Genomic DNA, 21,261 nt, shown 5'->3' on the forward strand with positions numbered 1-21,261 from the left:
ACATCTACTATACAATTTTCAGGGCCTGGATAATGTTGCATGCATAGAACATAATGTACGCAACCAATATCCTCTAGACAGGCAGCCCTATATATGAATACAGATCCTATAAACATTCCATGTGATCTGTCCATTTCAGTCTTTCATCCTTCCCTTGACCCCATCCTCCCCCCCACATACCTCTCTTATCCTTTTGCTTTGTTTCTTTGCCAGAACATTTGTATTTGATCTTGAGGATTTTCTGAAAGTCCTCAATTCTGCCTCATCTGATTCAGTATTATATTAAGCTTCACTTTATTGTACAATTATTCAGTGACTTAACCTATAAACTCTATCTCCACTACAAAGGCCGTTTAGCTCACGTGACTCCCACCTTTCATCCAGGAATCGCCTTCTTGTCCTTCACAAATACTCTCTCCTCACGCCCATCTCCAACTTCCAAGCAAACATCTTATGTTTGAAGAGAACCCAATTCGTTTCTCATCCTTAATCTTATCTTCTACCTTCTCCTAAAACATCACTACTAACTGTGGATGTTTTCTCCTAATAGGGACATTATTTTCCTATTCTAAGATTATTACTGAGTGTGGGTATATATTTTTTAAATGTCACTTATTTATTTGAGAGAGAGCAAGCGAGAGCGTGCACACGAGCAGGGGGAGGAGGGGAGGGAGAGGAACAAGCAGACTCTGTGCAGAGCATGGAGCCAACGCTGGGCTCTATCCCAGGACCCAGATATCACGACCTGAGCTCAAATCGAGTCTCACCCTCAATTGACTGAGCCACCCAGGAATCCCTCTTTCATGTGAGACTAATTATGGAAAGGGTGACTCTGGGGGCGCCTGGGTGGCTCAGTGGGTTAAAGCCTCTGCCTTTGGCTCAAGTCATGATCCTAGGGTCCTGGGATCAAGTCCCACATCAGGCTCTCTGCTCAGGAGGGAGCCTGCTTCCTCCTCTCTCTCTGCCTGCCTCTCTGCCTACTTGTGATCTCTGTCTGTCAAATAAATAAATAAAATCTTAAAAAGAAAAAAAAAAATCCAACTTTCCTTAAAAAAATAGGTGATTCTGGATGTGTGGGAGCAGGGGGAATCGAGTTTTCTAGGTGGCCTCCTGGATTCTTGTGGTGTGGGTTATGGGAGAGCTGGCGGCATCCTCTCTCGAGACAGAACCACGTGATTTACATACCTGCTCACTAAAATTATGGTAGTGCCTCCAACCTAGCCCGAGCCTACTCACTGCTTCCTGTGATACTCCCACATCCCAATGGTTCTTGGGTAATCCTTCATGTAACACTTCTCCCCTCCTTCCTGGCTGAATTTGTTACCTTCCAACTCTAGCCTACCTACTGATATTTGTCTAAGAATGCTGATTTAAATTGCCAATTATCTTTCTTTTAAACAGATGGTTCTTAATTTCAAGGTTATATATATGTTTTTTTTAGTACACTCCACGCCCAGTATGGAGCACAGCGTGGGGTTTGAACTCACGACCCTAAGATCAAGACCTGAGCTGAGATCAGGAGTCAGCTGCTAAACGAACTGAGCCACCCAGCCATCCCAAGGTAATATCATTTTTACTTTCCTTGGTGTTCTCATTCATTCTCCTTAACAACACTGGCAACCTATGTGAGTTCCAATTATTTTTTCATTGATTCAAAAATCTCAAAGTCTAGGAAATAGAGTCAATTAATTTTAGCTTCCCTGGCGGTTACTTCCAAGGCTGTAGGGCACCGTCTATATTCTTCATCTCATTAATCTGACTCTGGGCACCCTGGCTCACTGCCTGGGTAGATCAGAGAAGAGCCTCTAGGATTTCTTACTTGCCTGAGAAGCTCGTTGGCCCCCACAAGACAGGAAATCAAAAGGTTTCATGAAAAGTTGTTTTGAAGAAGTTTAAATGGTAAGCAGTATTTAAGGCCATAAGATCCTAATGAGTTCTCATTTATTCCAAAATAATGATTGAATATTATGTTCTTATAACTGTTGATTTCAGTGGTATATGGATACAGGGGCTAACATAAAAGAACCAATAACTGCTGTTACTACCAATGTGGGTGACTAACACAGACATAATGCTGCACAAAAGCCACCAGACACCAAAGAGGACATACTGTATGATTTCACTTATATGAAGTTCAAGCACAGGCAAAAACCAATCTACGTACAATGACAGAAATCCTACTGATGGTTACCTCTTATGGAAAGGTATTGACTGTCAATATGAGAAAGTCTTCTTGGGCATTGAAAATGAGCTACATGAATGTTCTCTATTTTAATCTGGATCATGACTATACTTGTGTATACACACACAAAAATTAATACAAATATATGAATATATATACAAATATGTAAGTAAAGAGCTGTTCATCTTAATGTATGTATATCATATTGTAATAAACATGAAACATGGTGCCTGGGTGGCTCAATGGGTTAAAGCCTCTGCCTTCAGCTCAGGTCATGATCTCAGGATCCTGGGATCGAGCTCCGCATAGGGCTCTCTGCTCAGCAGGGACCCTGCTTCTCCCTATCTCTCTGCCTGCCTCTCTGCCTACTTGTGATCTCTGTCAAATAAATAAATAAAATCTTAAAAAAATAAACATGAAACAGATCATATTGTAAAAACACCAAACAGATTAGCTTTTAAGTTATTTATAGATTCTGGAATCTATAGATTCACAGAATCCAATTAAGATACTTCCATATTCTTTCATTAAAGAGGGATAGTCTGGGAACTTCCTGACATTACCCTGTTTTCTTCTTGCTATGTATCAAATACTTTCTCACCTTTTCATGAGGTGGTAGCTTACAGCAAGAGGATTTAGAGAGTGCTCCTTGAGTTTAAAAATAGTAACCACTAAATAATTACTCTTCTCTCACAAGTGCAGAAAACTACTTGTTTTCTATTTCCAGTTATCTATTCCAACTGCAAAACAAAAAGATTCAGCACTTCCAAGGTCAAAACCACCGCTCTTGCCACAAAATGAAAACAAAAACTTCTCTTGTGATACTTTTACCTGTATCCCTGTATCAGGTACAAGAATAAAGACCTTTTCTTTCTCTCTTATGAAATAGCAAAGTTTCAAGAAAATATTGTTTTTAGTTTGAGGTTTCTTGTTGTTTTTTTAAATACCAAAAGAAAATAAAAAGGGTCTTTGACCATGAAATGGAAGATATTTCCCTTGAAATATTACATATTTAAAAAACACAGTAGGCCATATTAATGATTAAATGTTCAAATGATAATTGTTAAAAGTAATAAAGTTAAAAATGACCAAGAGGAGCCCTTCGTGTTAGACAGAAGCCCTTCAAACAAAGTAAACAAAGTAGGAGTAAGAGAACAAAGTGAACAGGAGTGAGTGTTTAAGTGTGACGGAGGGAGAGAGAGAGAGAGAGAGAGAGAGAGAGAGTTTTCTGAGGGGCACGCAAGAGGGAAGAGCAAAATAATTTTCCAAATCATAGAGAGTATACAACAATGTATAGCCAACACCCAAAGGAACAGAAGTTATATATGAGAGACTGTTTTTTTCCTGTAGGTATTCCTATACTATTTTTTTTTAAAGATTTTATTTATTTGTCAGAGACAGAGGGAGAGAGAGCGAGCGAGCACAGGCAGACAGAGAGGCAGGCAGAGGCAGAGGGAGAAGCAGGCTCTCTGCCCAGCAAGGAGCCTGATGTGGGACTCGATCCCAGGACCCTGGGATCATGACCTGAGCCGAAGGCAGCTGCTTAACCAACTGAGCCACCCAGGCGTCCCCCTATACTATTTTTAATACCAAGTTACATTATCAATTTAGCTTTCAAAATCAGATGAAAATGGGCCTGTGGCTAGACATAAGCATATTTCAATGAATGCTGAAAAGGTACACTGTGGCTACTGTAGTCCAAGACAAAAACATGTTCAGAATACACAAAAAGCAGCACACAAATTATGTAAACATGTTGCACTGAAAAAAATCTTCTCTGCTGTCTTTTATGTTAATTAATAATTGTAAAATTTAATTAGCAGAAAAAACTGCACGAAAAATATTGCATATTTAGGTCAAAATCAACTGCAGTCATGATGATTTTAGGTTTATTTGAAAATACAGTTTCAGTCTCATATTAGCTTTTAGCAGAAGAAAACCTTAAACATTACTAAGAGTTAACTTACACTCAAATGAACAATTATTGGCCCAGGAAAAAAATGAGAAAAATATAAACAGGAGAAGAGAAATAAAAAGGAAGGAGGAGAAAAGGAACTCCCTCGCAGGGAAGGGTGAAGCTCCTCTAAGAAGTGAGCTGCATACAACCATAACATGAGCTTCTCTCTTCCTCTGTGCCAGCGAGAGGAAAGTCCAGTCTACTCTAAGCCCTTGGCTTGCTCAATGACAATCAACAGCAATACACTGAAATATGAAAAAGTAACCCGGATAAGCAAGACCGGAAGAAACACAGAGTTCTGAGGCCGTGCGGTAGACCAGAAATCACACTGTATGAAATCTGTGACCTCAAGAGTGCAGACCTGATGGGTGAGCACCTAGTTAACTGCATCTCCTGGAAGGATGCTGCCTTCCAGGGAAAGCTTTCCTAGTTTTAGTTTTCCTAGTTTTAGCCAAATTCATTACAAAATTCTCGTTATGTAGACTCTCTTAACATCCAACCAACCAGCTAGCCATAATAAAAAAATAATTAATTAATTTTTTAAAAAGGAATGTTAACCAACTAGTTTTAATCTAGATTTGTGAAACAACAAAATAACTACTTTAACTCTTTTATGTGATAGACATTTGATACGTGAAAATAGGTGTCAAATATTGTTTTCCACTTTTTTTCCTCATAAGGAATGGCCTGTACTTTCCTTCTAAGTGGACTGCCAAGCCTGACTTCTCTTAACGTTGTCATTGAAATGTGCATTGATACTTGGGTTGGAGCCTTGATCATCCTTCCATTTTAGTTGGTAATATAACATGGTCGGTCAGTCACAATCAGTGTCCAGCCATACATCACAGAACACAGTTTGAAAATACAAAAGTAGGGGCACCTCACTGACTCAGTGGGTTAAGCCTCTGGCTTTGGCTCAAGTGATGATCTCAGGGTCCTGGGATAGAGCCCCACATTGGGATCTCTGCTAAGCAGGGAGCCTGCTACCCGCCCCCCTCTGCCTGCCTCTCTGCCTACTTGTGATCTCTCTCTGTCAAATAAATAAATAAAATCTTAAAAAAAAAGAAAAGAAAAGAAAATACAAAAGTAAAAGGATAGTTCTGAAAAATGAATTTTAATCTCTGAAAATTAATTTGAGGATTAAAAGCCTTTAACATTTCTCACATACATTTAAAAGCAGTTGCTCAGATGTGGGGCTTGAAATTTCAATGCCACTACTCACTGCTTCACAGACCTTCACGGGTCAGACAGTCTGAAAACACAGCACTATTTTTCATAATTCTGAGGACAAGGGGGAAAAAAAGGTATGTTTCATAAAAATGCAATAGGGTAGCCACATTTCCTCTGATGCATGAATAATGTATGATCTACAATGTTATTTGCTAGACTGTCTAATCACTAGCATCTTTCAAAATGTCTATATAAGCTTTAGCTCATTAAGAACAAACATGTATCTGTATAAAAATATCACATACCTGTGAACACTCCGAATAATATTCTGCCAAATACCAATATACATATTAAACTGACACAGATATCCTACTTTTGTGCATTTCTAAAAAATAAAAATGTTGGGAAATGAAATACAGAAGAATTATTTCAGCTTGGGACATTCGTGCTTACTCAAAATCAAGTTTAAATCCCTCTTTCAAAGCATCCACACACTCACACACTGTATTTAAATATATATATATATTTTTTTTTTTCAAGGAATGATCCAGGAACTATTGCACATTTTCTAAATAAAATTGAAAAATAAAAAACTGGCAGAAACAAAAGAGGCTAAATAAAAAAGCTTTTAAAGCAAGGCTTCTTCTATTAGAAACGGTTTTATAATCTTGGAATGGGCTTCTATGATTCATGAAAGAATGATAAAGCAAAGGTACTTCATACAACAATAAGCTTTCAACGTAGTAATAAGAGACAGAAAAGGTGAAAGGAAAAAGTATCTGGGGTTCCAATAAATAACGACTAAAAACAAATTACGAAGCTGAGCTACAACAGTAGTACTTTAGGATTGATATTGTAAAAAGAAAGGAAATGTAAAGTTCACCTTTTTATTTCTGTATTCCATCCTCTAACAAACATGTTCTAGTCACAACAGAAGTAAAAAGAAACCAAAATACAAAAAGAACAAAACAAAAACCATCCACTATCATATACCACTTCTAGGTATGAAAGAAAGACTGACCTATTTCAATATCATTACTAAAGAAAATAAAGAATTTTCCTTTATACTTTTGTTGGTATCTGAAGGAAAAATAAAACAACAACATTCACTTCTACAGACATGTGCTAAACACCCTTCCAAGTGACCCATTAATTCTTTAAACAAGTATTTGTTCTGTGCCCCATTCATGTAGAAGATATATCTGAACCGCTCTGCTCCCTTCATTGTGGAAGTAATGTTAGGAAAGGAGGTGAGAAATTTAAAAAAAAAAAAAAGAAAAAAGACCATGAAGGCCAAAAATCTAGGCTATTACAGGAACAGAGATTTGGAGTTCTGAAGACCTAGAATGGTCTTACCAAATTCATTCACTTATGAGTAACAGTTGGTGCCAAAAAGTTGGAAAGATCATTTGTGTCAGGTCAGATTTAGACTAATATAAGTGTTCAGTGATTGCCCAGACTTATTTTCTGTAAGAAAAAGATTAGATTTGTTGGCAAAGTTTATTACAAAGACCCCAGAGGGCCTTCTGCAAAGCAGCCCACCAAACCCTACTACTTCTTTTGGAAAACAATGTATAGCTCAGCCACAACTGCTCTGTGAAAAGTTTTCAGATAATTAGATAGTCACATGGAATAAATCCTTAAGAACATGTTGATAAGCTAATGGCCTAATAACATTTGCTCACTATCTCTGGATAATATTATCAAAGTGGACTACATATTTTCAGATTTATTTTCCATTTCTGGAGACACTACTGTCAGGAGGGACAGAGATTTTTCACTACAGCAAAGAGAGCTGTGCTAATAATGACTTCACCCTTAAAAACAGGGCTTCCTGAGTGCCCCACATCCAGGAAGATAAATCTCAGAAAATAGTTTTTGCTGGTAGTCATTACATCAGGCTTTCTCGAAGCCTTTAGAACCTTTGGAAGTTTCAGATCGAGTCCCCAAAGCTTCTTATAAATCTAAATAGAATGCCCTCCTTGCTCTTTTGACAAAAAAGAGAAGCTTCTACCTCGACTACCTGTGTACGAAGCTCCTCGCTTATCTGCCCCAACAGGCGCTGTGCGCCAGCAACACGCACCTGTCTTCATGGCAGTCGGTTCATTGTTCCTCCCACATCTCCCCTTCTGCCTTTCCACCTACCGTTTTCCCCGCCCAGGTCATTCGGCCCCAGAAAGTCACCCACCCGCCTCCCGCACTTCATTTTCCAGTCTAGCCAAATGTCATTTTCTCAGAAAGCTCTTCCAGCTGCGCGCTAACTCAAACAGTGCCCCCGCAACCACTAGTCACTACTCAAGTTCCTCCTTCCCATTCCTCGTTCTTCCTAAATGCTACCCCTAATGCTGTTTTCTGCATGTATTAGTTTACTGATTTTTCCACCAGACTAAAGGCTGCAAGGGTAGAGACTGAGATGGAGAGGAGTTGGCACAAAGAGCATGCTCAATAAATTGTATTAAATGGATGAGCAAATGAATTTTTATTATGCTTAATTATAACAATGAATTTTATATGCCTTTGATCTACCAGTATTGTCAGCGTGGTAAGTACTCTCATTAATAAAACAAAAAAATACAAAATGCAAGTGTTCATCACAATTGTCATTTACTTTGGAATATCGTTTTTAGAAACATAACCTACTCCACTAATGGCATAATCAATTTTGGTGCCTTTCATTTTTTGCGGTTTGGTTTCAACCACTTTCTGACCTCCTACCTTCGAGCCCTGCTTAACAATGACAGCAATTTCACAGCGAGTCCCCGGCAAACCCTTAACCAACTCCCCACAATGCTGCTAGCGGGCAGTTGCTCCATCTGAGATGAACTTTGATAAGTTACTCTCCTCTGTAATCAGAGACAAAGACAATTACATGCGATGATTACGATTTCTCATTCTACTGTCGTTTGCCTTTAAAAAGGCACAGAGCCGAGGTGCCTGGGTGGCTCAGTGGGTTAAGCCTCTGCTTTCGGCTCGGTTCGTGATCTCAGGGTCCTGGGATCGAGCTCCGAGTTGGGCTCTCAGCTCAGCGGTGAGCCTGCTTCCCCCTCTCTCTGCCTGCCTCTCTGCCTACTTGTGATCTCTCTCTCTCTCTCTCTCTGTCAAATGAATGAATAAAATCTTTAAAAAAAAAAAAAAAAGGCACAGAGCCAACCACAGAAATTCTGACCATCACCATAGCTCAAGATGCCAAGAAGTTCTATCTCCCTAACTAATCTAAATGCCAACCTACTCTTTACTGACCAATGAATATTTCATTTTTTGTTCCACCCAGAAAGCTTTTAATTGCTGTCTGATCCTGAAGTATGGCTGATAATAAATTGTGAAAAACGCTCACAGCACGGATATTCAATATTCGAGCTGTGTCCAACAGAGGAAGCATCAGTGACACTTTTGCAACTTTAAATGCCATCATCATCCACTATGTCTCCAGCCTCTTACCTCTGCCAAGTCACCCCAACTGCAAACATCTGTTCTTCAATTGTCTCAGAAGAAACATACTTCATATATGCAAAGTGATTATTACCCTAGAGCCAAATGTCTTTGAGAATCTAGTTGAAGCAAATAAGCAAAAGAAACGTATTGTCATTTGGACTTTTAAATTTTAAAATGTCAGCCCTTTGGAGTCCTTAAATATTATAAAGGGGATTTCCCAGTCACAAAATCACAAACTTGAGAGGTAGAAAGCAAAATCCAGGCCAAATCCTTGATTTTATAGACATGGAAAACTAAGACACACAGGGATTTGGCCAACACTAAAAATTAAAATGTGATCACTCGTATCTATCTGACCCCTGCCAGCCCACATTCGGTGGTCTATCTGTCTATCATGAAATACACAAAACTTTCCATTTAAACACTGGCTCCAAGTGCTAAAAGAACGATTAAATAAACCACTTAATAAATTAATTTCCCGAGTTTGTTCTAATTGCAAAATTTCATATACATTTTCTGCAAGAGATAATTAAGGTTAAATGAGGTCATAAGAGTGGGACTGTAATCCAGAAAGGCTGGTGTCCCTATAAGAAGAGGAAGAGGCCATGTCAAGACACAGTGAGAAGGCTTCCCTGGACTTGGGGTCCTTACTCCAACCTGTCCTAGCTCTCATGACTAGAAATTTTTGTTTCTATAACAGTGATGGGTCACATGAAATCCCACCACTTTTCTCTGATGATTCCATCTTTGAAACCAAAGCCTCCAGCTGTGAGACGTTTGAATGCAACAGAGGAGGAAGCAGGCAGAGGCCCAACCCACTGAGCCACCCAGGCGCCCCATAACTTTGTTTCCAATAGCAACATTCCCCCACCAATTTGCCTTCCTGACCCAAAAATGTATGCAATCACAAATGCATGCAGTAAGTAAGTAAATAAGAGATTAATAAATCTTGAGAGTGTTTTTAAATACTTTAGTTAGATGCTACAAGCATTTAGATTTGTAAAGGAATAAATTTTGTTGTCTCTCAAGTTTTTGCTACATGAAGGAATGGTACTAACAATCTAAGGAACAGACATTCTCTGTTGGGGGGTTTTCAGAGTATAAGGAATAGCAATAAATGAAAAAACAAAGACAGAAATAAATTCTCTGACCCTCTCCACAAAATCCCACAAATAGCAACCACAAGGTAATTTCAAATTTCCAGAAATGGCTACATTATATATTAACTATAACTAAAAAGTGCTACTCTGTCAAACTCTGATTGATACCTCAACAAAATGTATTTTGTTGGTAAAGTTTATCATGATGTAACTATTCAGAAATAATTTGTGTAAAAAAAAAAAAAATCCAAATGCGTATCTGATCTAGACCAAAGAAAGGAAATATTATCACTTGAATCTCACCATTAACATATTTCCTGTGTGCTTCCAAAATTGAAAGTCTATAAAATAATTATTAGAGTGAAACCATCCATTCCTCTTGACGGTTTCCAGAAAAAGGTAAAAAGCAGCAACTACTTCAGTGAGTGGGGGACAAGTTACTAGGCCTGTCATTTTCAGGGTCTCTATTTTGGTGAAAGTATTTCAGAATCTACTTAGGTAAAAGGAACCTCTTCATTTCAGTATGTTTTGTTCACTTAGAACCAGAAGTAGCAAAACTGATTAGATAAACTCAGCATCAAAAGCTTACGTTAAGGGGTAAGTTTCACACAATGTCTCGTTAGGCTAAGAATAAAGCAGGCAAGATAATACCACAGACCTCATTTTTCTAAAACGTCATTCTCTGGGACACTTTTCTGATTTCTTACCCAGAAAGAGAATATGATAAGGAAAAGCATTAAACAAAGAAGTCAAGGGGACAGCAGAGTTAAGGGGTAGAGAACAAACTGGAGGTCCGTCCCTATACTCACCTCTGACCCCCTGGTGAGATTTCTTAGTGAAGAAACTGCAGGACTTAGGAGAAAAGTACAAAAATAAACTTGCAAGGCTGCCAGATCTGGGACCCTGTACAATGATTTTATGGGAGGACAGTAAAAATGACGGCTTAGAATATACAAAACAGCGCAACAGGAATGTGCTGTGTGGTTTCCTGAACAGGGTGGTTCTGAGTTTTCAGTACAGAAAACTTTTACACAGCAACGAATGCACTGTCCACTAAATAAAAATGATGAGAAGGACAATTTTTAATAAATGACATATACACAAGCATCTTCAGGATTTCAGGAAGACAGAATACAAGTTTTACCAGACATAGGGAGAAAGTAGCAAAAGGAAAAAAAAAACTCCTTTCCCACGGAAAAGATCTCAGCTCCCTGAGACGGCGCAAGAAAACAAGGACAGCACTTAAATGCATGACCAAAGCCAACTTATGCTAAGTTTCTTCTGAACTCGAGTTTGGGGACTCAGGAGCGGAAGTCGAGGAGTCATGGCATCTGAGCAGAAGCACAGGCAGAGAAGAAGTGCTGGGTCAAAGGTTATGCGATGGCTCCCTACTGGGTGCGGGAAAGGCTGCGGTCATCTATGTCCTACGTGCAAGAGCTCCCACTCCTCTCCATCCTCGCCAGTCATCGCTGTTTGGGGGCTTCTCAGATTTTGCAGCCCGTGCAGCTACCAAGGGAGTGGCTTCAAGCAAGGATTTGATGTTACTTTTTTGTTTCCTCAGGACCTCGCACAGAATCAGACTCCAATAAATAATCGGTGATTAAAACGGAACAGAGGAACCTGGATCTGAACCTAATTTGTTGTGGTTTTCACTTTAAATGTTAAATCCAGTGCTTTAATTCCATTCTCCTACACTAACTCTCCCACCAGGCTACATGGTCTTGTAAGTAATAATGTGCTAAATCATATCCACTTTGAGCTAGCATGGGAGTAACATGAGGGGCATTCCAAAGGATGGAAAATATATGTCTACATGTTTTATTTAAATAATCCCATAAAAATAAGAGTGATTATTTCTAAACAAAAGTCCACATTGAACTTAGAGAAGGGAAAACTTGCACTGTTAAGTGTTCAGTATGCATTTGTCGATCATGAATAAATGAACGGCTACAGGAGAAATTGAGAAAATTTTCAAGAGGAGTAAAACTGAAATGCACCAGTATGACAATGCACACTGACTCTCCTCATTATGAAAACTAGACTTCCAAACTTTAGAAGAAATAATAAATCTAATCACCAACAAATGCTGAAGTATAAAAACTAAAACTAAACAACAACAACAACAACTGTAAGATCTTAATCATTTGACATTTTATAAGCCAATAATGAGGTTTCAGCTAAGACTTTAAAATGGGTTTTTTTATAATGAGAAGCAAGGTTACAATTTACACCAAAGGCTAATCTAAAGTCTATAATGATCACTTGCTTAGAAAGGAATTAACTTACCTTGCAGACCACATAATATTCTGGTGACTTCCATTAAAAGTTACACAGAGAATGAATATACACTGTATCATGCAACAAAACTTTCACCCATTCTAATCAATAATAACTTTCGGAATTAAAGTAGAGACCAATCAAGTGAGTAAAACTAGTGGGAGTAGCCCAAGTCTTAAAACATCTCTCTTACAAAGAAGAATAAATGCTAAAAAAATGATTGTTAAGAACTGCAATACATTAAACTCTACCCATACTTTAGCAAAAATGCATTTTCTTAACTGTGAAATAAGGGTAACTTTTCTTCCTCAATCTCCTAACTTCACATTTACAAAGGGGAAAAAAAAAAGTTTACAGAGAAAAAAATCTCCTGAAAAGTGGGGACTGACGTCACAGCTAAGAAACTACCGAAGGTCTCCTTCCGTGCTTTGGAATGAACGTAAGCATAAGGATTACATTAATCCATGCCATGGTGTGATTTAGCAGTAAATTATGGCATTAAATCTAGGTTAGAAGATGCCTATAATGATTAAGGTATTTTCCCATTTTCCTAACAATTAGCAACTCTAACTAAGTAGAAATCAATTTAATTAAAGATGAGAGTGAATAGTAAACCAATTACCAAAGTCAGGTGTAATAAATATGAGCACTGTTACTTAATCCAGAAATTCTAGATGTTGTAATTTATGTATTTATATAGAAAATCAACTAAATTTAAAGAGGAACTGTCTTAATTCTCTTAATTCCATGATTTCCTAAATTACATGATTTACGTTTGCAAACGTTTGCTAAAACGAATTTTTCAGAAGATTAATAATACTTCTTTAAAAATCTCTTGTTATTACATGAAAGGATTTTTGCTGTTGTTCTTTAATTTGCCTATTTGTGTTTCTGCATTTAAAACTAATTGGGTGAAGTATTCCAGAAGAACTTCTAAACCTGGTTGCTTAGGTTTAGATCTCTTAGCTAAACAAGAGATCTAAATTGAACGAGTTCTAATGATTTCAATTCAGAAAGTCTTGATTAATGAGCAGGTAGGATAATGATAGTCCCAGTAATAAACTGCTTGTGTTTTAGAAAAATATATGCCATATTTATCTGGCCAACTCAGCAGTACTTCTTTAACTGTTATTTCAAATGCCTCAAATATTATAGAAGTTACCTGAGAAAGTTAATGTGATAATCAGAAGCACCTGACTTATAATGAACCCAAGAGTTTCTGGTCCATATTACATGAAAAAAGGAAAAATATATACTGGCTCATTGCAGAGAAAACATACACAACTAATATTATATGGGATTTCTACATTCAAAGAGTACCCTTTTTTTTTTATTGCAGTCAGTAATGCTTAACATATAATTCACCATCTTAATCATTGTTAGGTATATGGTACAGTAATGCTAATATATGCACACTGTGGTATAACCAGGTCTCTAGAAATTTTTCATCTTGCAAACCAAAACTTTAGATGAAAAATAACTCCCTTCCTCTCTTCCCAAAAAGTTCCTTCTTAAAGGTATTTAGGGCTTAATGGTTTTTAAAATGCAATTATCACAGATTTTTATTTTTTATAGTCATAGTTCGACAATAAACTGAGCAATATAGTAAATTTCACTCTAGTCCACATCAAGTTGTCTTTAATATATAAAACCATATACATGACATCTATAATGTCTTCCAGTATTTATAAATTATATTTGTTTCAAGGCTTGCCAATCCTCAGAGGATATTGGAGCCATTAATGTAAATTAGGGAGAAAGGCCATGGGTCTGCCATTTTTTCCCGTAAAGAGCCTAAGTGTAAACATCTTGGGCTTTGTAGGCTGTATGGTTTCTCTGGCAAATATTCAACTCTGCAACATTGCAGCACAGAGCATCTAGGGACAATGCATAAATAGAGGAGTATGACTGTGTAAAAAAAAATTTAGTGAAAAAAAAAGAACAGAAAAACAGGTGACAGACTAGATTCCTCCTACAGGCCATAAGTTGCCAGTCCCTGAAATAAAGAAAGCAATGGAGGGACAATGACAGAGAGAGGAAGAGGGGCAAGGACAGGGAGTAGGAAACAAAGAAAACTATTTAAAAAAGTATTTATGGCGCATTACTCCAAAAAACAAATAGGTACTTAGCAAAGTTGACATTATTTGTTTTACTGACAAATTTTGATAGTGAAGCCCTGGAAAATGGAACAAATTTTTGTTTTGTGTGTTTATTGAGGACTTGTTTCAATGCTGACTGACCTACTGGCAGCTGACCTATGTCAGCAAAAATAATGAAAATAATGACTTTCAGTAAGTACCTAGGATTTGACTTACCTTAGTAATGGGTGGAATATGACAGTAATATTTCTGGCTCCAGGTTTGCAGACAAATTTGGTTCCTCCACCTTCAATTAAGTTGTCATCAGGACCCCCTTTCAGGAAAAAGGAGATAAATTTAGTTTATTAGAACTTTTACAAAAAAATAAACCAAGGCTATGGGGATGAACGTGAGGCTATCACAAGAAGGGCTGCCATTGAAAACAGTTACCTTCAAATCTATACAATTATTTTGAATGATTGGATTCAGTTAGTCGTCCTCATTACATAAACTGCAGGGCAGCATTTTCACTCTGGAGCGAAAGGTCAGTAAAGATAAATAGTGTTTTTAAAGAAGCAGTACAGGGTAAACCCAGTTAAGCTTCTAGATCTGCATTCGTCAGTGTCTGTCTTAGATGGTGCAGCATGTGAAACTTTCCCAAAGAGGAAGCAGCATTCAAGGGTGTCGAAGGCTGTTCAAGGCTGGAGCAAAGACCACATAAACCTACCTGACCACACTTCATCAGTCTAAGCCCCAGGAATTTCAAGATACACTAAGTAACACTAAATTTTTTAAAAATCCTGCTAATGAAACGATACAGTGCTTTCTTATTACCTAGGGTTTTTTTCCCCTTCATTGAAAAGCTTCTTATAGTTTAAATATATATAAGAAGGTGATATAATTTATATATAAATATTTATTTAAGATTTTTTAAGGCTTTAAGACTTTCAAAATAAATAGATGTTTACCATAAATCTCTCACACACATTTTATACACAAAAATTAGAAAAATTAAGGTGTTCTTAAACCTATATAATTTTCAGAATCCAGCTTTTCTTAATGACCCAGAGTTGTCAATATCCTTGTTTGCTAAAAGGTGTCACTAGTGGGTTTCTTGAAGGAGTGAATCCAGTATTTTAGTCCAGCCTCTAATACTGATTCCACAGGGTTTAATGCTGATACGTACTTGATGCTACCAGAAGGCTTAAAGAGAAGGTGTTCCTACACCGACCAAGACCCATAATCTTTCCTCAAACGATCCTTAACAGGTTCATTAATTGAAACATTGAAGGCTCATGGTATGAGGAATACCCACTCAGCTCACACATACTGAGGCAAAAACAACTCATTTTGACTCTTTTTTGGGCCACAGCCGTGAAGATGCCATTGACTTAAGATAACATCCTAATTTCAGAGGTTTTAAAATGTGAAAAAATGTGTATCTTAGGATGTTGGGAGAAATGCTTTCCCTTCCCCACACACTACTCAGGTCACCTACTATGAGAATGAAAATTAACGTAATCCGTGGCCTCTATCTTTTACTCACTCCAGATGAAGTGAAGTAATCCCCTTGGTAAAACCAAGAAGACCGAGCTGAGTATGCCGGTCGCAGCAGCCTTCTTATTCCACTTTAGAGACCAGAATGCCCGCAGACGGCCAGTGCTGTCTCACAAAGTCAACAATAAAGCTCTTGCTTTGTCAGGGAAGGATGAAGTGGTCTAGTCCCTTCTGTAAGGGGGTGAGTCCATTTGTCTAATTTTGACGTTCATTTAGCAAGCTCAGTTGGCCCTCATAGTAGACCACATCTCCCAGGCTAGCTTATGTCAGTATAAAAGCTGATAACTCGCCTTCCATCTACCTTACTTGTGTTATTTAATAGTATCAGAAATCTGACAGTAAAGACAGATGCCATTTCCTGGGCCTCCTCAAAATCCGAACAATCCACGCTTAAAATATTCCATTTCTTTTTTCTAAATTCAACATTCTCTTTCCAATTACAGCTCTTTGCATGATACCAAACAAAACTAAATCTCATTTGATTTATTATCTATCTTAATGGTCTCCAAGGTATCTTGGAGACTGGCTGATAAAAACATGTGAAGCCTCAGAAATCCATACCCTGGATCATCAAGACTTCCCTGAGGCATCCGAGTCTAGACAAATCCCACTTGGATCAGTAGTTTCCACCAACTAATCACAGCATGGCTTTTCTTATGAAAAACAGAAAGTATAATGGCATATACCCCTCTTGATTCAAAATCATGAGCTATTTTTTCCCATTCGAAAAAAAAATCCATCTTGTATTACTATATTTACACCAGAGATATCAGTGTTCTGCAGTCAGTGGTTTTGCAAAAGGAGAGCATCAAGACTACCACCAACACGAGTCCTTTCACAAAATCCTCTTCTAAAGGGCGCATGTGTGGTTCCAAACAAACAGAACAGTACAAATAGATCGTCTTTATCAACACTTCTAAGATCATAAAATGAAGTCAGTACTGAATTACCAAGGAAACGTGTGTATGTGTAGAAAATAAACAGGTTATATTCTGCACTCCAGGCACAACATAAATTACTTTCTATGAGGGGCACCTGGGTGGCTCAGTGGGGTAAAGCCTCTGCCTTTGGCTCAGGTCATGATCCCAGGGTCCTGGGATGGAGCCCCACATCGGGCTCTCTGCTCAGCCGGGAGCCTGCTTCCCTTCCTCTCTCTCTGCCTGCCTCTCTGCCTACTTGTGACTTCTGTCTGTCAAACAAACAAAACCTTTAAAACAAACAAAAACTTTCTATGAAATAAATCTACACAACAATAAAGTGCGTTCATGTATGGAATACAAGCATTTCTTTTAGGGACAAATATGAGTTAGACTACATGATCTCCAACGCTTACTAAAAATTTGTAGGTGCTATGATTTTTGATACTTAATAGTTACATACAGACCTGATAAACCCAGCTGCAGTCAAACTGGGTAGATTCGTGCATACCAAATGCACTGACGGTGCGCACACCGCCATGTCCTGCTCTACACCCGGCTTCCATCAGGAGGGCCCTGTCCCTTCCTACCATTTCTTTAGGCAGCAGGGCTAGCCTTCAACTGTTGAGTGGCCCTCTCCCAATGTCCACAATTCTGTTAGCATTGACTTTATATAAAATAACCTAAACACGGGTCACTTGTATTGTCACTTGCTTTCTAATTGCTTAGGTAACATTATCCTGCCTGGGATGGAACTTTCTGGAAAGTATACATTTGCTGAATGCAGGAAGACATGGAGACCTACCTGCATAGAATGTCATTGGAGTTAGATGAGAAAATATACATGCAAGTTGTTTGGGAACTGTCGAAGACTTAACAAACATAAGCAATTCTCTCTGCACCCCCAGAGCCTTACAGGTAACAGGTGTGCTTAATAAACACTTGTTGATGACAATCATATAGGGAACGTAGATAACAAAAGATACGAAATAAGGCCCATGGGCCACGAGAAAGGTCAGCAAGAGGAAGATTTGGCTGTGAAAATGAAGGATGAGGACTAGCATCTGGCTCGAAACTAATAGTTGCATTTGTTCCCTGTTAGCACCAGAAAGATGATGATGACTGCTTTACAGAGTGGTGTTAAACTAAATAAAAAGTAAACTTTGGGCAGAAATACTTCAACCCCTCAACAGAATTCCTCCTACAGGAGCCTCATTTTATGCTTCTGGGCCCACTACAAACCCCATCTCCCCTGCATTTGATGTGATTTCCTCTTTACTATGAGTCCGAATCCAGCTTACTCGATTACCAAAAATAGCACCAACCCAGTGAAAATGTTCTTGAAAATACACAGGTCGGAACCAAAAGTAAAGACTGTGGCCAAAGACCATATGGTCTGAGTGTCGAATCCTCTGAGAGTTCGTCCAGCATTTCAACATTCTGAGTGAGAAAACTCGCCTCTCCTCATCCGCCTTCCCGTAATCAGGTAATCTGGGACCGGCTGTCACAAGCGCTCCGAGGAAACATGTTCCACCCCGGGAAGAGCACGCAGGGGCCAGAGCATCTCCTTCGCCTTCATTCATTATGCTTACAGTCTAATCTCAGCTGTCAGCGGCTGGGTGATAGGCACCAGAGAAAATGCTGAATGATGATGGATGGTTGGGAAGAAAAGGAAACTGACAATGGTATTACAAGTAGAATATATCTTGTGCAGAAAAGAGAGGAAATGCCCCAGTCATATTTCAGTTTCAAACAATGAGGACAATGGTCTGACAGGCTCTTACAGACACCTGGCAAGAGGCACCAAGGCCACCAGTGACTGCTGGGATGACAGCATCTCCGGGCTCACAACTGAGGCCCTTCTTGGAGAATTCGCTACATGAAAGTCATCAGCTCCTCAACTTATTTCCTCCTTGATTCTTCCGAAGTGCAATTTGATGTCATTTACAATGAATACAGTCACTTTAATAAAACAGAAAAGGAAAACCACAGCCCGAGAAATGGAAACAAATGTCCTCACTACCTGGTCTAGGGGACAGTGGGGAAAAATCGCTAAGACCGGTGTCAGACCCCAGACAGCTACTTAATACTAGAAGTGTGATAGAATTACTTAAATTTTGGCTTTCCCATTTCTAAAATGCATACTGAAATTAACTCTTTCAAAGACCTGTGGTGGTAACATCCTCCTGGGGATTCAGCACACTTACACCTAGTATACCTCAAATAAATGCTCTACTTTTCTCCTTAGAATGACCAAGCAGTTAAGGATCTACCTGATCACATACACACACAGAAAACATTCCTGGAATGTAAACTAAAACACGAAAGATCCAATCAACAAAATGCTACTCTTGCTACTTTAGGCAGCATTGTATGAAGTCAATACCATTCTCAGCAGCAATCAGAATATGTCTGTCTTATTTGGGGGAATTTTTGCAGAGAAAGATCAGAAAATTGTTGAGAACACTTAAAGCATGACAGAAAAAAAATAACCAATATGTTACAATAAATATATGGATATAATGATTATGAGCTGTCTGTGCCAAGTGCTTACATGAAGACAGGGTAGAGTCTGGTGGTCAACGGGGCAGAGACACGGAGAGCCTTATCAGACATGTTTGACGGGGCTGGGATTTCAACTTGACCCTTCCACATTGTAAAGAGTCACAGTGAAGATTTTTTTTTTTGTTTAATAGCAAATACTCTGCTTCATAAACACTTTCGAAGGATTATGAGAATGCATTCTGATTGCATCAGTAAATAGGGTCTTTAATTGTCTCTAAGAGCCTGCTGAATGGCCTCAAAGTTCCCTGAATTCACAGCTGTCACCTTGTTCTTTGGATTAAGTTCTTTAGTGAGTACCCATTTAAAAGCACAGATTATCATTAGGACTTAATACTGTTGCTGCTGTTACCCCCACTACCCAACCTGTGACCAGGGACTATCTATGGGCTTGGGGTTTGGCACGAGATTAGGAAGAAAAGGGAAGTATGATACCCATTCTAACCCTTGAATCACTTACTGTTATGGTTAAGTCAAGCAAATCAAGATTGGTGGTAACTTTCTACTTTTCATGGTAAGTTGCTGTTGGACCTGGGAAGGAAATCTTGGCATTAAACTCCTTCTAGGCAAGGATCACCTTGTAGACTCAACTTGCACCAAGTCTATGATTATTAACAACAATATAATTTTGTTCATGGATGTATCTCCTGGGCTTAGAATAGTTTCTGGCACACAATAAGCATTAAGTAAGTATTTGCTGAATGAATATATGAATAAACAAATGAACAAACAAAAAGCGATAATGTCTCTTTTAGATCGTGTGAATTCTAAGTACAAACCACCTAGGAACAAACAGCAGTTGTGTTTTGCATAAAGTATGTTCAGTCAGGAATGCATGTTTCAGTAAAATGCTGAAAAATTATAAGGTATTATTTGTAGAAAACAATCTCCCAAGTAGAAACAAATTAGTTATCCCCACCATTAGGGGAGTAAATGTCTTGTCTATGTTTCTCTGCTCAATTATATTTTATTCCTGTGCAGCTCTAATATTGTACTGTGTACATAATTAAGACGAGTGTCAAGTATGACACAGAGTACGCAGGGAGAAGGTCAAGGGGCAGGAAGGGGACTCACATTAATAAAACATCTACCAGGAACCTGGTACTCTGTTGGACCTGTAACATAAAACATCTCGTTTAATCCTAGTAATAGCCCTGTCATATTAAAGAAATGGAGACTCATGGTCTTGGGAGAAGGAGTACAGAGTCTTGCTCAAAATCAAAATCACACATGCAGGTTCAGTATTTAAACTGTTTTTCCCAACTATATACACACTACAATGTGCTCGATATCACTCCATGTTCCAAGAAACTGAAAGGTTGAAAAAAATGTCTCAGGTGATGGGTGATACAGGAAAATGCTAAAACAGGAGGCAGTAAACTGATTTAATGGTGGTTTGACATATAAAATGCATTTTCCATGGTAATTGACATTCCATTTTCATGGAATCGACACTGAATACAATAGTTGGTTATCCAAATCAATGAACAAAAAGCCTCTCTGATCAAAAAAGAAAATGAAGCCTTACAACATTTTGTAGATAAAACCATCATATAAACAATGATTCTGGAGGGAAAACATTTAATGGTCTAACTGAGGCCAGAAAGCACACTTTTCTCTCTAATACTGTCCCAGCTGCAAAAATTAGAACTAACTTAACTTTTCCCCATTTGTCCTGACTGGCCAATGCAGGGTCAAACTACTGGTTAGGACTTCCGGGAGGCCCAGAAACATGCAGGTAGGAAGACGAGAAAGGGTCCAGCCCTTCAGGGAGGGAAATTTGGAGACTCTGCCTGTATCAATACCCAAAACACTGACAGAAGCCCATTTTTTTCCTGCTCCCCCCCCCAACTTTTTTTTTTTTTTGCTTGTTTCTTTTTTTTTTTTTTAATTTTATTTATTTATTTGACAGAGATCACAAGTAGGCAGAGAGGCAGGCAGAGAGAGAGGAGGAAGCAGGCTCCCTGAGGAGCAGAGAGCCCGATGTAGGGCTCGATCCCAGCACTCCGGGATCATGACCTGAGCCGAA

At 38.5% G+C, this 21,261-nt stretch overlaps 1 protein-coding gene across 1 annotated transcript in view; it reads right to left on the minus strand.

The window, feature by feature from the left end:
- Positions 1 to 21,261, minus strand: part of EXOC4 (exocyst complex component 4) — a 731,315-nt gene that overhangs the window by 384,633 nt on the left and 325,421 nt on the right. The window contains exon 10 of the mRNA XM_059396386.1: positions 14,434 to 14,530. Coding sequence (XP_059252369.1) covers positions 14,434 to 14,530 — 97 coding nt within the window. The remainder of the gene's footprint in view (positions 1 to 14,433; positions 14,531 to 21,261) is intronic.

The sequence above is a fragment of the Mustela nigripes genome, chromosome 4, assembly GCF_022355385.1.
Source record: "Mustela nigripes isolate SB6536 chromosome 4, MUSNIG.SB6536, whole genome shotgun sequence".
In the NCBI taxonomy this organism is placed as follows: Eukaryota; Metazoa; Chordata; class Mammalia; order Carnivora; family Mustelidae; genus Mustela; species Mustela nigripes.